The 12,831-nt window shown below is 33.5% G+C and overlaps 1 protein-coding gene and 1 long non-coding RNA gene across 4 annotated transcripts in view; one reads left to right on the forward strand and one right to left on the reverse strand.

The window, feature by feature from the left end:
- Positions 1–2,681: 2,681 nt before the first annotated feature.
- On the reverse strand, positions 2,682–3,580 carry LOC138855870 (uncharacterized). The gene is made up of 2 exons (XR_011395008.1): positions 3,179–3,580; positions 2,682–3,098 (listed from the first exon to the last, which is right to left on the reverse strand). It is a non-coding gene; the product is annotated as an uncharacterized lncRNA (long non-coding RNA).
- A 19-nt stretch (positions 3,581–3,599) lies between these two features.
- jdp (DnaJ domain-containing protein) overlaps positions 3,600–12,831 on the forward strand; it is a 32,256-nt gene continuing 23,024 nt past the window's right edge. Inside the window, exons 1-2 of one of the 3 annotated variants that reach the window (XM_036357277.2) lie at positions 3,600–3,790; positions 4,589–4,719. In XM_036357277.2, the coding sequence (XP_036213170.1) occupies positions 4,633–4,719 (87 nt within the window). In that variant the 5' untranslated portion in view covers positions 3,600–3,790; positions 4,589–4,632. Of the gene's footprint in view, positions 3,791–4,567; positions 4,720–12,831 lie in introns of all 3 variants that reach the window. The other 2 variants (XM_036357276.2, XM_014230762.3) reach the window with 2 other exon arrangements.

Here is a 12,831-nt window from a genome sequence, read left to right on the forward strand (position 1 = left end):
ACAAAATAATACAGTCAATGGTGAAAGTAGTTCTAAGTGTTATTTTTACATGCATGCTGACTCCAGGGGTAACGGAATGGCTCTTGGAGGAGGAGCGGCTGCGTGTAAGTGGTCAACCAAATATAGAAATAGCGCGCACACATATATACTCACACAATCGAAATATCAAGCAGCCCTGATTCAGTCACCTCTCAGCGCTGTTTTAGTCAATTAAGTCAATTTGCGCACTTCCAGCTACGCTTTTGTCAATATTTGCCGTTACATTTTGTATAAACATGTTTGCAGATATTTTTATTTTATTCCTCGAAGTGCGATTTGAAATATGCCAACTGTGGGCGCAAGTATGCCGGTTTGTATTTGCTGGTGCGGATGGAAGTGCCGGGGAGTGTGTGCGCAGCACGTGCCCGCGAAAAGTCTTGCCACTGAACTGACATTTCTAGCACATTTGGCTCACGCTGAATTGGGTTAGTAATCATAAATCGAGTACCAACATGTCGAGGTGCGCAAATGAAGTATACGATTTCATTTCAGCTTATTCGTATTTATTTATAATACATACAGGTACAGTACAGATTTCATAAATGGTGCCAATTTCTATACAAAATATCATATACTCGTATGTGGCTCATACATACATATGTGTATGCGAGTATAAGCGATGCAAGCTCGAATTTGGATCATAAATCGAAGATAAGAATTTAAAGAAAGCCAAACTTAACGTAATCGTTTTAATCGATATTGTTTGAAACGGAATTTAAATTTATTTAAAAATATTAATTTCCATCATTCTCAATAATAAAGATTTTTTCCCCCAATTCAAAAAAGTAAGAAAGTATAAAAAACTATACTTAAATAATTGATATAATTTAAATCAAAACAAAAAATATATATATATTTTAGAATGGTTAATTAAATAATACTTGTAACCATAATCTGGCAACTTTGCCTATCTTTAAAGCTTTTCTATTCGCAAGGTGCTTGTATATGATTAAGCTTTAGAAAAAAGCTTTAATAAGAAGCACACATTTTCACCAGTATTAAAATAAAATTTCTTAGTGCTCTGCACTCAAGCAGCTGTAAAGCTTATGCTGAGGTAAACAATCAAGAGAGAGGCCATTGGAAATGACATTTTAAAATAATGGCAACTTCTTGGAGCGAGTCATTTCATTCAAGGAAAATGTGAAAGAACATGGCTTTAGGTACAGTAATGAAATTATGAAAATTTGTTGTTAAAATTATTAAATTGTGCATCATGTACATTCCAATATTGCATTTTTATTATAAATGCATTACTTTATTTCAGACTTTTTCTAGATTGCTTTGAATATAAAATATCCTATCTAAATTAAATAAATAATATTTAAAAAACTTTTTAGAATCAAAAAAAATTTTGGAAATTGTGTTTCAACTTATTTAATTTTTTTTATATTAATGCAGTAAAAATATAAAAACTACTTCAGTTAATAATCTAAGCATATTTTCTTATAGAATGTTGGGGATTAAAAAATATTGTGATTTACTCTCAAAACTGCAGTGTTGGGTGTAAATTTTCAAATGGATATGGGTGTCCAACACGTCATACTAAATCCAAAATCAATAGATCAATCAGTAATACAATACTAAGCTGCACAAAAAATCGCAAACATATACAATCACAATATATTAATATTATTGATGACTGTAAGCTTTGAAATATGCAATTTTTATACTCTTGCAACAAGTTGCTACTAATGTCAGAATATATTGTAGATAATGGTATGTGAGGTACCTTAATAAAACCCAGGTAGCAATTTATTAGTAAGTTAATAGTACACCTAATTCAGTTTGTACACGGTTGATTCTTTCCAGAAAATACCCTGAAAAAAAGCATTGATCGTTCCCTTAAATTTCTGCTATTTACAATTGCTCGGACCAACAAACTTGCTTGTAACTACAAAGAGGGAATTCCTCTAAATTTGAGATATAAAACATACATATTTCGCTAAAATTAAATTTAACAATTAAAATTTAAGGCCAAAAAATGTTGAAACGTGCTAAATAAAATAAAATCGTGTAAAAAAAAATTATTTTCAAACCGTGTAAAAACAGAATTATGTGAATGTAATATTGGCAAAAATATATAAAATCGGTTCAATACTATCCCCAACTCGAGTATAATACATATAATGATTTTCGTTTTTGTAAGAAGTTTCATACCGAATATGTCATTTAGTGTATAAGTTATATATTTAAAAAATTGCTTGAAAATATGTTCACAGGTATACCTGAGCAATGTCCAAATTAATGCAATCATCCCGTCCCTTTTTCTGCCCCCATATAATGCTTCCGTCTTTCCATCTGACTTTAAACCGTTCAGGGGGGTCAAACTGTGTGATCTTTAAATGATATTGAATGGACAAGTTTTCTTAAAAATTATGTGGTTTAGCGCTGAATTAGAATGGAATTTGTCTAGACCTTGGTCTAAACCTCAAATTCTTAATATAATGAATTCCGATCCTCTGGTGGACGTTTTCCACATCAACTCAATATATTAAATTTAGCCTCTTCGGTCAAGTTGATATCACATACACACATATATCTTATTTGAAGGTGTTTTTAATATAATTTTATTGGACGCGAACTTAAGTATAGTAATAAAATTAAGTCTAAGTTATTGATCTTCAATATGAGTCGAGAAGATATCCAATTTGATTCTAATTTATTCACGATTTCTTTGATTTTTAAATGTAAAGTTTTGCCAGCACCTGAAGGCCTTTGATTCTAGCAAGTTACAAGAGTATAAAATGTTCGGTTACAGCCGAACTTATCCATTCCTTACTTGTTTTTATTTTCATATTAGATATGTGCTTACAATAACAAAGCTTCTAAGTCACTCGACTATTGAATTTTGTTCAATAATTATACGTACTTAATTGTTGTATAAAAGTAAGCGGATTAAGTTATAATAATGAATCAGAGCCAATTCTACTTAATGCGGGTTTCCCAGCTTTCTCCTGCCCCGAAGGGTATCTTTTATATTCCCATAAATAGCATTTTATGTTAGAACGCTCTCTCATCACGACAGTATCATACGACGGAACATCACATCATCATCCAACCTATTAATGGAATAATTAAACATATAATGCATATAATACACATACTAAAATGAGTATGTACATATGTATGTAGTGCTCACATAATTTAATTTGTGCTCCAAAATATCAATTTTTCATATGTTATATGTAAACAAAAATGTTCGCTTATCAGCTGCGGAACTCATTTCAGCGAGAGCTCAGCACAGAGCAGCTGAAAATTGAATCACAGCAACACCAACACAAAACGGGAATAACAAAGTATGTATAATATAATAAGCTGTAAATCAAAGCTCGCCAAACAACTTTCAATAACGTGCTTGGAACTTCATCTCTACTCAGCTCAGCTGTGGAGCAACGATGTTGGGGCTTTCGCTGACTTCCAGTGGCGACTCTAGCAGGTGTGTGAGCGCGCTGCTGCCAAGAGCAAAAGCGCAGAACACAACAACAACAACAAGAACTAATTGTGAGCACGCTAGTGAAGGTGAAGGCGGCCAGCGTACCAGCAGCTGAGCAGCGAATAACGGTGAGACTGTGGCAGTTACTAAACCGACGTGCTGTTAATAACAACGCAGCACGCGTGTGGCAACATCAGTTGGCAAATTTATTTAGAAAAAAATATAAATATTTTTTATTAGAGTTTATTACAAAAACAAAACGCATTCGTTTACTTATTCGATAATCTAGTTTTGGAGTTTTCCGGCGCGCGATTTCTGGTAAATTTTCAGTGACTCAAAAGCGATCAGATACTTGATTCGTGCTCAAATTCATAACTGTTTGTGTATATGTAACAGTGTTTATTGGCATTGCAACGCGCATTGAAGTGAAAGTGACGGTTGTGGACTTATTGTTTTTGTTATTTTTTGCATTTTGTTCTTGGGTTTTTTGCAATCTAAGCTCGATTTTTGATTATCGCCTTGACACAACATCTACACGATGCCAATCAACAGTTTTTCGGGTCTACGGGCTTCTCTGTTCAATATACATCAATATCTTGATGAAACTGTTATTCTTAAGTCGAAGAGGTCAATTTATTTCTGCTGACTTTAGTAAAAAATATATTTGTGCTCTTCCGCTGGCATTGTGTGCCTTACTTCTAGTATAATACTTGTATGCTTATTTTGTATTGGATTATCTGCTCACTACTCAAGCACGCACTCACACTTGTGTTTTCCCACCATCAAATATTCACTTAAAGCTACATATGACTATTTACTATTAATAAACTAAAGCGATTTGACCAGAGACGCTTCTTAGAAAATATATAACACACATAGAGATATATATGTACATAGAATGAATACTGATAAACAAACACTTGTTGTTTCTTGCTGTTGAGGTTTTTTATAGTTTTGTTAACTCTTTTGGTCCAGCAACTCAGTACTCATATGCCAGCCAGTTTTCTAAATCAGTATATCATTCTACTTTATTTTAATCACTAAATTAATATTTGTGCTTTTGTGTGTACCCCCTTTTCTTGCCTGAATCTACAGTGTTTAATTGAATCTAAATAGATCTACGAAGAGAAGAGTTAAAAACAGGTCCACACACCATCAATATGAGCGCGGTCGATGCGGTCTTGAGTTTTAAACGAAGCCCCGACGAGGACTTCTACGGGTTGCTCAACTGTGATGAAAACTCATCGGTAAGTTTCGAGATTTTTCACTATTATAACTAACTTAAGGTTGAGTTGGGCTTAAATAAAAATAATAATAAGAATTTGATAATAGGGATTAATAACGGTCTGCCATGGTTTAAACGCATTGTAACGTGATAATGAATTATCAAAATCAAAATTAATTGTATTTAAAAGTTTTGAGAACCATAAACCATATTATATAAAAGTACATATACATGTACTTAAGTAACAAACTAGTATTGCGTAAATGTTGAAGCATATTTTGAGATAGCAGCAGAAGAAATATCTTTGTACAAACTTAAATTACATTTTTTTTCCTTGTGATGTTTGCTTTAGCAGAAATTGAGTAATTACAGCTTTGTATTCGAACTTGTGTTTTAAAGTTCTTTTTTAGGATAATAAGTTTAACAAAATTTCATAAGAATGTTATATATTGTATTATTTGAATATCTGAGAAAATAATAATTTGTCTATTATTGCGCTTGATTTGATGCCGTGACTCTGTGTTCATAATGTTCATAAATAAGAAGTCTAGACAGCTTCTAATAGCTGCCTTATTGTGGATATCATCCATATAACTACAATTCATAAGTCCATTTCATAGCTGTGAACCCAAACTATTTGTAGAAGCTATTTTACCACATATTCCAGAAACAAAACTCGCATAAAATTATTTACAATAACTTTCGTCGTGAATATAATTAAATAGTTTTGAATCCCTTTGCAATTAAAATTGATGATTTGCATATAAATAACTTATTTAAATAGTCATTATAAAACTTTTGTTAAATTTTAACGAGTCTAAAATAACTTTTCACAATCGAGTCGCGCTAAACCGTAACTAACGACCCTATTAAACACAGCTATCTGAGGATTTTATGTTAGTTGTGAAGGTAGGATTTCTTACTGTTGTTAGTATATTAATATATAAAAAGTCCAGGATTTACATTTAACAGCAACTACAATTTCAACTTGATTTGGTTCTTGAAAATCTTTAAATTAAAGGAGTATGTTTGACACATATTACATTTTCAGAGACCCCTTTCATACCAGAAACACTGCTGATAACCCACAAGTACCCCAACTGAATCCTCTATATGAAAGTCGTTAGCAAATTTATGCTGCCTTCAACCAATGATTGAGCAAAACTTAAACCTTCACAGAACTACTTTCGAACTGATACTAGGAAAAATCTAACACAAAAAGTTTTTACTGCCGTATATTTGCAATTAGTTACCGTATGCGTACTGTAAAAAAGTTTTCCTGCAGGCCTTAAAGGTATTACATTGAAATAAGCAGAGTGAACTGAAATAAAGTGAACGGTCAAGTGAAGGATGAAAGCTTAAAAGTTCGCAAGTAGCTCAGGGGTGAAATTTCATCAAAGCCAGAAATTATTTTCGAAAAAGTTTAAGGCAAAATTTCCGAATGAATTGCTTCAAAGAAAATAAGGGTACAAAGAAGACATCAAATAGGTATGCCATAAAAACATCTGAAATTAGTGAAAGCATGCTTAGTGTCTGCGGAATGCATAAAAAAGCTTCAATACAGACATTCGCACACACACACAAATTTGGAACAGGAGCTAATGCTCTTGGTCCAATCACGGTTACATGCAAGAATATTTATACCCCTTTTCATCTTCAGTAATCAAGACCACGTTAAACAATTAGATATAATGCTTACTTTCTGATAGTATTAAGTAGCCGAAGCTTTGGAAACCAGGAACAATAACAACAAATGTTTTAAATACAAATACTAAAAATTAAATAAGCAACGTTTTAAGAGAAACCAATTACTATAATAACAATCAAAAGTATTTCAATCGGCTCTTTTTCAACTCATAAGTTATTAAAAACTATTCAAGCTTATCCCCGAGAGGCATACAGGAGTTCGGGCACAAATTTGACGCGCCTGCTACACTTGATCTCCCATGCAAGGAGTGCGCCTTGACTGCCGACCAATAATATAATGATAGTCTGCTCTTTTGTTGCTCACTATAGGGAAATTTACTTTTGGAGTTGCCCATTGCCTTCACACGGGCGACTCGTATCGGGCAATTTTCTACATTCCCTTTCATATCATATTCTCAAATTCCTGTATTCTTCATTTAATCAGTACTTCAAAAATATTGTTTTTCTCTATTATTATTATGCAACACGGTTCCCTTCATCTTCTCTCCAATAAACTACGAGTTCGTTCAACAAGAGTATCGGTGTGTAAATAGTAACTAATTGGACCATTTGCCGATTTTAGAAAATGTGACCATTAATTTTTCTTGATTGTATTCCTATTTTACGCTAAAAGAAGGTGATAAACTTACAACCCCATTTGGAAATTTTGATAATTGAATTTAAGCTCCTATGCGAAGCTGCGGAGTGTTTTCGACGGGAGAAAAAGTGTTAATTTAATGAAAAACGAATTACTATCGTGAAAAATACCAACAGATCGTTAGTGGTATATGCAGAAAATTTCACAAATAACTGAGGATAAGAACTGAGGATGAGATAATTAAGATGGGCATATATAAATAAAACATTATGTGTCTGGATAACTCCGCTTTGTGAAATGCATTAAGATTTAAGCGTGCTTTTACCTCGATGTAATTTACAGGTGAACAGGTGAGGCGATTTGATTACATCTAAACTTGTTTGTGATTCACTTTCAGCTGGCCAAATTGTGGGCAATGTCTCACTTTGATTTGAGTTTGTGCAGCAACTCGCGAATATGGTAAATTCGCACTGACGCCAGACAGCGGAATTAAAACCAAAGACGAAAACAATTAATCGTAATGTTCATAATACCCGAGATGGAAAGTAGTCAAGCAATGAAAAAAGTCATTAATTTTCCACAAATCACTTAAAGATACACAATCAATGCAAATGTAATAATGCAACTCTGGATAATGATTTTTCATATTCTCTTTAATTGCACAATAATGGCAACTGCGTTAATGAAATTTATTTTAGTGTTTATTATTTTAATTAGTTTACGGCCGCTACTGCATTTTGCTCGAAAGACAGCAGTGATTCATTGGTGCGGCGCAAGCGAAAACACCCGCTCGATAAAATATCTAAATCGTAAACATGAAAGCAATTAAATTCGCAGATTCCACTACTCACGGCAGCTTTAATGTTTCTCAATAGTAATTTACGCTTGAATTTTATTTGTGTATTTTATTTTATGTACCGTTATACTCTAAGAAGTGTTCTAATTGCACCTTCATGTATATATGTATTCACAAAGATTCATATGTCTTCTGACAATAAAGTGCAAAAGCGTAACCTACGACCAATTTTATTGTTGCACTTTTATGTTATGCTATTACTGGGCTATCCGATTTTGTGTGCTAGAATTTACAACTATTTATAAAGAATAAAACCACGTATGATATAGTGGTCCGATCCGAACAATATGTTTGGAGATCGTAGCGTTGCCTTTGTCAATAATGTATTCAAAATTTTGTGAAGATACATATACTGTCAAACAAAAACGTTTTCCATACAATTTCTTAATATTGATCGCTAACTTTGCATCGCAGTTATATCCTCTCGGACCACCTTTTTAGCGATAAAAGGGCGTGCGCAAAATTCCAAATCGATATCTTAAAAAATGAGAGACTAGTTCGCGGACATAGCTAAATCCACTCATCTCGTCACGCTGATCATTTATGTATTGTATATACTTTACAGGGTATCTGACGTTTCTTTATGGTTGTGAGAAACTTCGTGGCAAACTTAATATACCCGGTTCAGGGTATACAAATTATCAGTAAATAATTTGACAGACAAATAAATGATACTGAAGTAAGGCTATTCGTAATATCGTTTTCTCTATGTATTATCACCCAATGAGTTTATGCAGTGATACAACAAACATACAAATAGATTACATTTATGGCTATCATTAATATTATAACATAATTTGTAGTATAAACAGGGCATTCAATAAGTTACTCGGTCTCGGTCTCGGTTTGTACTCGTATACACATAATAGCTCACATTACTACATACATACATATATTTACTGTTATTTATAGAGCTAAACCACAACAATTGCCGCATTGCTTTGCTTGTAGACAATTTATTATATGTAAGTAAATATGTGACTATAGACTATACTTAGTAATAGTAATCCAATAGACGACGGAGTAAATTATGCATCCTCTTGTGGCTAACTGTAATCGATGCGAATCGTTATGGTTGGCGATGTTAATCTGGACTAACAAATTTCGCATTTAATGCGATCTGAAGTCAACCGCTTGTGTGCACAGTTTAAATATTGGTTATATCTATAGCGAATACTTAGTATTTGGCGAAAAACACCAGAGGTGGGCCAAATAAATATCCTCAGAATATGAAAGTTATGTGTGATTTAATAGTGATTTAGGTCTCTGAGACGTCAAAATACCAAATCTATGGAGATACAACGAAAAAAACTTTAAACCTCGAAAGGTAATGATTTGATGCAATTTCATTTATCTTCATTGGCGTGACTCGAGAAATTGAAGCAAACATGTAATGTCGAAAAGATACCTGCAATTTTGGTGTCTCTTAATAATCGCACAACAAAAGATTCAACATGCAATTGCAGGCAGTGCAGATTAAAGAGGAAAAGCTAAAACTGTAATCAAAAATGACGTCAATCAAGACGTTGTCAAGAAAATGAAAGAATGTAAAGAAAATCAAAAACAAGAATTTAAAATTTTTATGAAGAATTTATGAACACAGAAAACTATCAAAGACAATGTTTGTTGTTTGGTAAAATTCTTGAAAAAGCAGATGTCATAATGAATTTGCATCTTATATAAGAAAGAAATCAGATATTACCAGCATTGTTCGACATTTGTGTATACAATTCCCGACTGTAGAGCGATAAAACCCTTTGTAATTCATTATTTAAAATTAGTATATTGTACATGCTAACTCGAAGGTGATTCGATATTATTCAAATATATCAAAAGCTCATTTTATTTGTTACTGATGTAATCAAACTTCCCCCAATCGGAATTAACAGTGGTTTCGCCATTAAGGGAGTACACTGTTAAAAATCACTAAAAATCAATTAACTTTATGGCAACCTAATAGTAGTAAAAAATTAACCGAAAATATCTATTTCATAACAAAAAACTTGTATAAGAGATACCAGAACACTTACTACCCACAGCCTTGATCTTGCGACCGTCCGACCATTCAAAATGCTTTTAACACCTATACTCCGTGTAACTAATAACAATGAGCTTTACATGCAATCAATATTAATGTGCTCTCGGTGATTACTTGTGGACAACCAATTTGGAGACTCGGTGATAATTGTATTTGCCGCCTCGTTTGTTACACCCAAACACTTGGCCACTTAAGGATGTGTTGTAAGCAACTAAGTGATTACTTCGCACGTATTAAATGAGAAACATAACTATGGGACGACAAGCAGAAATTACAACAGATATTCTTACAAACCACGAAGCTCGCCTGCTAATTGAGCTTCTACGAATATTTGAGGTTATATATCGTTATACAAGTATATCGTCTCCGGCAGATCGTCGATTGTATTGTATTGTTTTCTGCGCTACGCTGTCACCGCCTTTTCATAATTGACTTAGACACTCTCCAATTATGGACTATTATGCAAACTAAGTAGCTTTGTGTTAAGTAAGTTGATTACTGCAGAAATATTGTATTATATTCGCATTTCAACTTATTGGTGTTGCTTTCAATGGGTTGGCTTTGTGAGCACTTCCACCAGTGATGTAAACGAATTGAAAGCATTCGGCTTACTGGCAAAATTGTCAATTATCAAATGTTGAACGCTAAGTAGGGCATAAGAACCAAGCTGAATGATTACGCTAAACGAACACTAGTGGAAAAGTGCCGCAAATTACTGCCGTCCCTAAATAAAAGCGTTATACGGCGCGGTTTTTATCGCTCAGCATTTCCGCCGACGCGGCATCCCTAAATTAAGCGACAACTTCGTCAAATTCTAACTGGAATTCTAAAATTAGTACAAGAGAAATGAAATGTAAAACGAATTCATTATTAATAATACTTACATCCATTTATACAAGCAATAAACATCGCACGTCAAGAAATTTTTGCAGAAAAGTTACAATTTCTTCGTTTTCTGCAGTCAACTTACTTCTTAATACGCTGTCAAAATCGTGTTTATTTAAGTATGCGCTTTACAATATCTATGTGCATGAGGAATTTTTGACAATAATTTACCGCGGCCACTTTTATTTAGGGACGGCAGTTACGTTTAAGAAATGGAATATATTCGTTAAGAAGCAACAAGTTGGATATTAAAGAACTTTGAATTCAAATAAGGAACTATGAGGTTGCAAACAAAGTAAATTCTTGAAGCTATTAATTAGAAAAGCATTCATATGTGTTTCAGAATTTCATGAAATTCAACATTTCTGAAACCAAGAACCACAAATTATTTCATGGAATGTGAGACAATTTCTTGAGACAGCAACTTCAATACAAAAGCACGAAACCGAAAAATATACATGAAGTAAATTTGTTTTCCTCGAAATTTCAACAGTAATTGAATATAATATTGTTAAGAAGGTTAAGTAATTTCAGAAAGGACATAACAGAATTGATCTTCCCCCACTTCCTATGAAAATTAAATAATATATTGAAAGAAACAGCCCACTGTGCAGTGTTTCATGCACGTTTCACCCCCAGGCTCAGTGTCTCGGTTATTGTCAATTATTTTGGTCATTGCGCAATATTACTGAATCCTACAATATTTATGAAACGTGAAACTAATGGCACCACATTAATTTCTCCAAATTGCTATGCGCTGCCTTCCCCCATCACAAACAATTTGCATTAGCTTTATTGGTAAATACACATATACATACACACACACTTCGGAGCTAAAGGAAATGGTTAGCATAAATGTGTGAGTGTTTCCTTTCAAGTGTTTATAATAGTTTGTGCAAATGTACTTTTGTGTGCTGATATTGTCGTTTGCCAGTTGAAGGCGAAAGGCAACTCTCAAGTGTGGAAAAATTTCCATAGAACTCATTGTTTCAAATTCGACAGCACGCAGACAAACACACGCATATACAAATGCAGCGCCAAACAGCGGAACACTTAAGTTTTAGTGCAGGCCCGAACAGCGCCTCCACTCAACTCTTCTCACTCTTTTCTTCTTCACGAATTTACCGTTATTGTATTTAGAGAAACTTTAAATGTGTCCATATTATAGCGCATCTTCTTCTAGACACACATACAAAAGTTGGTTTTGGCTCACTCAAATTGCATAGAATAGTTGTTATTGTTGTTGTTTGTGTTACAGTTTTAGTTTCGAAATGTAAGTGCGATTTAATAATATATAAGCTGGCGAACGTCAGGGAAAGCAGTAAAACTGATAGCGGATAGCAGAGGGAGAAGTCAACAGGTTCCTTTTTGCTTTTCTACTTCAAAAATATTAACAAAGACAAAGCAAAGAGAGACATAGTAGGATAACGGTGTAGTGCAACGGTCATAGAAGATAAGAAAAATTTTGAATTGAAAACATTAGCGAATTTCTTCTGAAAAATGTTTAATCTTGCGGTTAATGCTTGGTAACTTTTATAACTCCTGCAGAAGCGATTCTGAATACGGAAGAAGTATATCACACATTGTTGAGAGCAATGGTACTTACTCATGACACAAAAGGTCGAGTGAATGATAGTTGTTTACTCTATCCATTCAAATTAAAAAACTGTGCCTATAGCATTAAATGAATTGTTGTAATTGATTTCGGTTAACCTACCAGATACTAAACCTTAAAGCCAACTCAGAATTTCTAATGCATTCGGTGAGCAGCTCTTCGAGGCAAAAAATCCCTCGAATGCTTACCTTTTTCTAGGCGGTTCGACTATCGTTGAAAACCCATTTTGGTGTTGGTCCGACACTGGTATTGAAGCGATGTGCAGTCATGAAGTACTACGTTAAAATATACAAAATTTTTTATACAAATAACATTTAAAATTTATTGAGAACCCGTTTGGCTACCTTCATCATCCAATCGTGCAACATTTAGCGCAAATTTAATAAGCGAATTTGCATTTTAAAACATTACCATTTAATTATGTCAAGTTTGCTTAGCATTACACTCAAACAGTAA

The sequence above is a fragment of the Bactrocera oleae genome, chromosome 2 (genome assembly GCF_042242935.1).
Source record: "Bactrocera oleae isolate idBacOlea1 chromosome 2, idBacOlea1, whole genome shotgun sequence".
NCBI classification, from domain to species: Eukaryota; Metazoa; Arthropoda; class Insecta; order Diptera; family Tephritidae; genus Bactrocera; species Bactrocera oleae.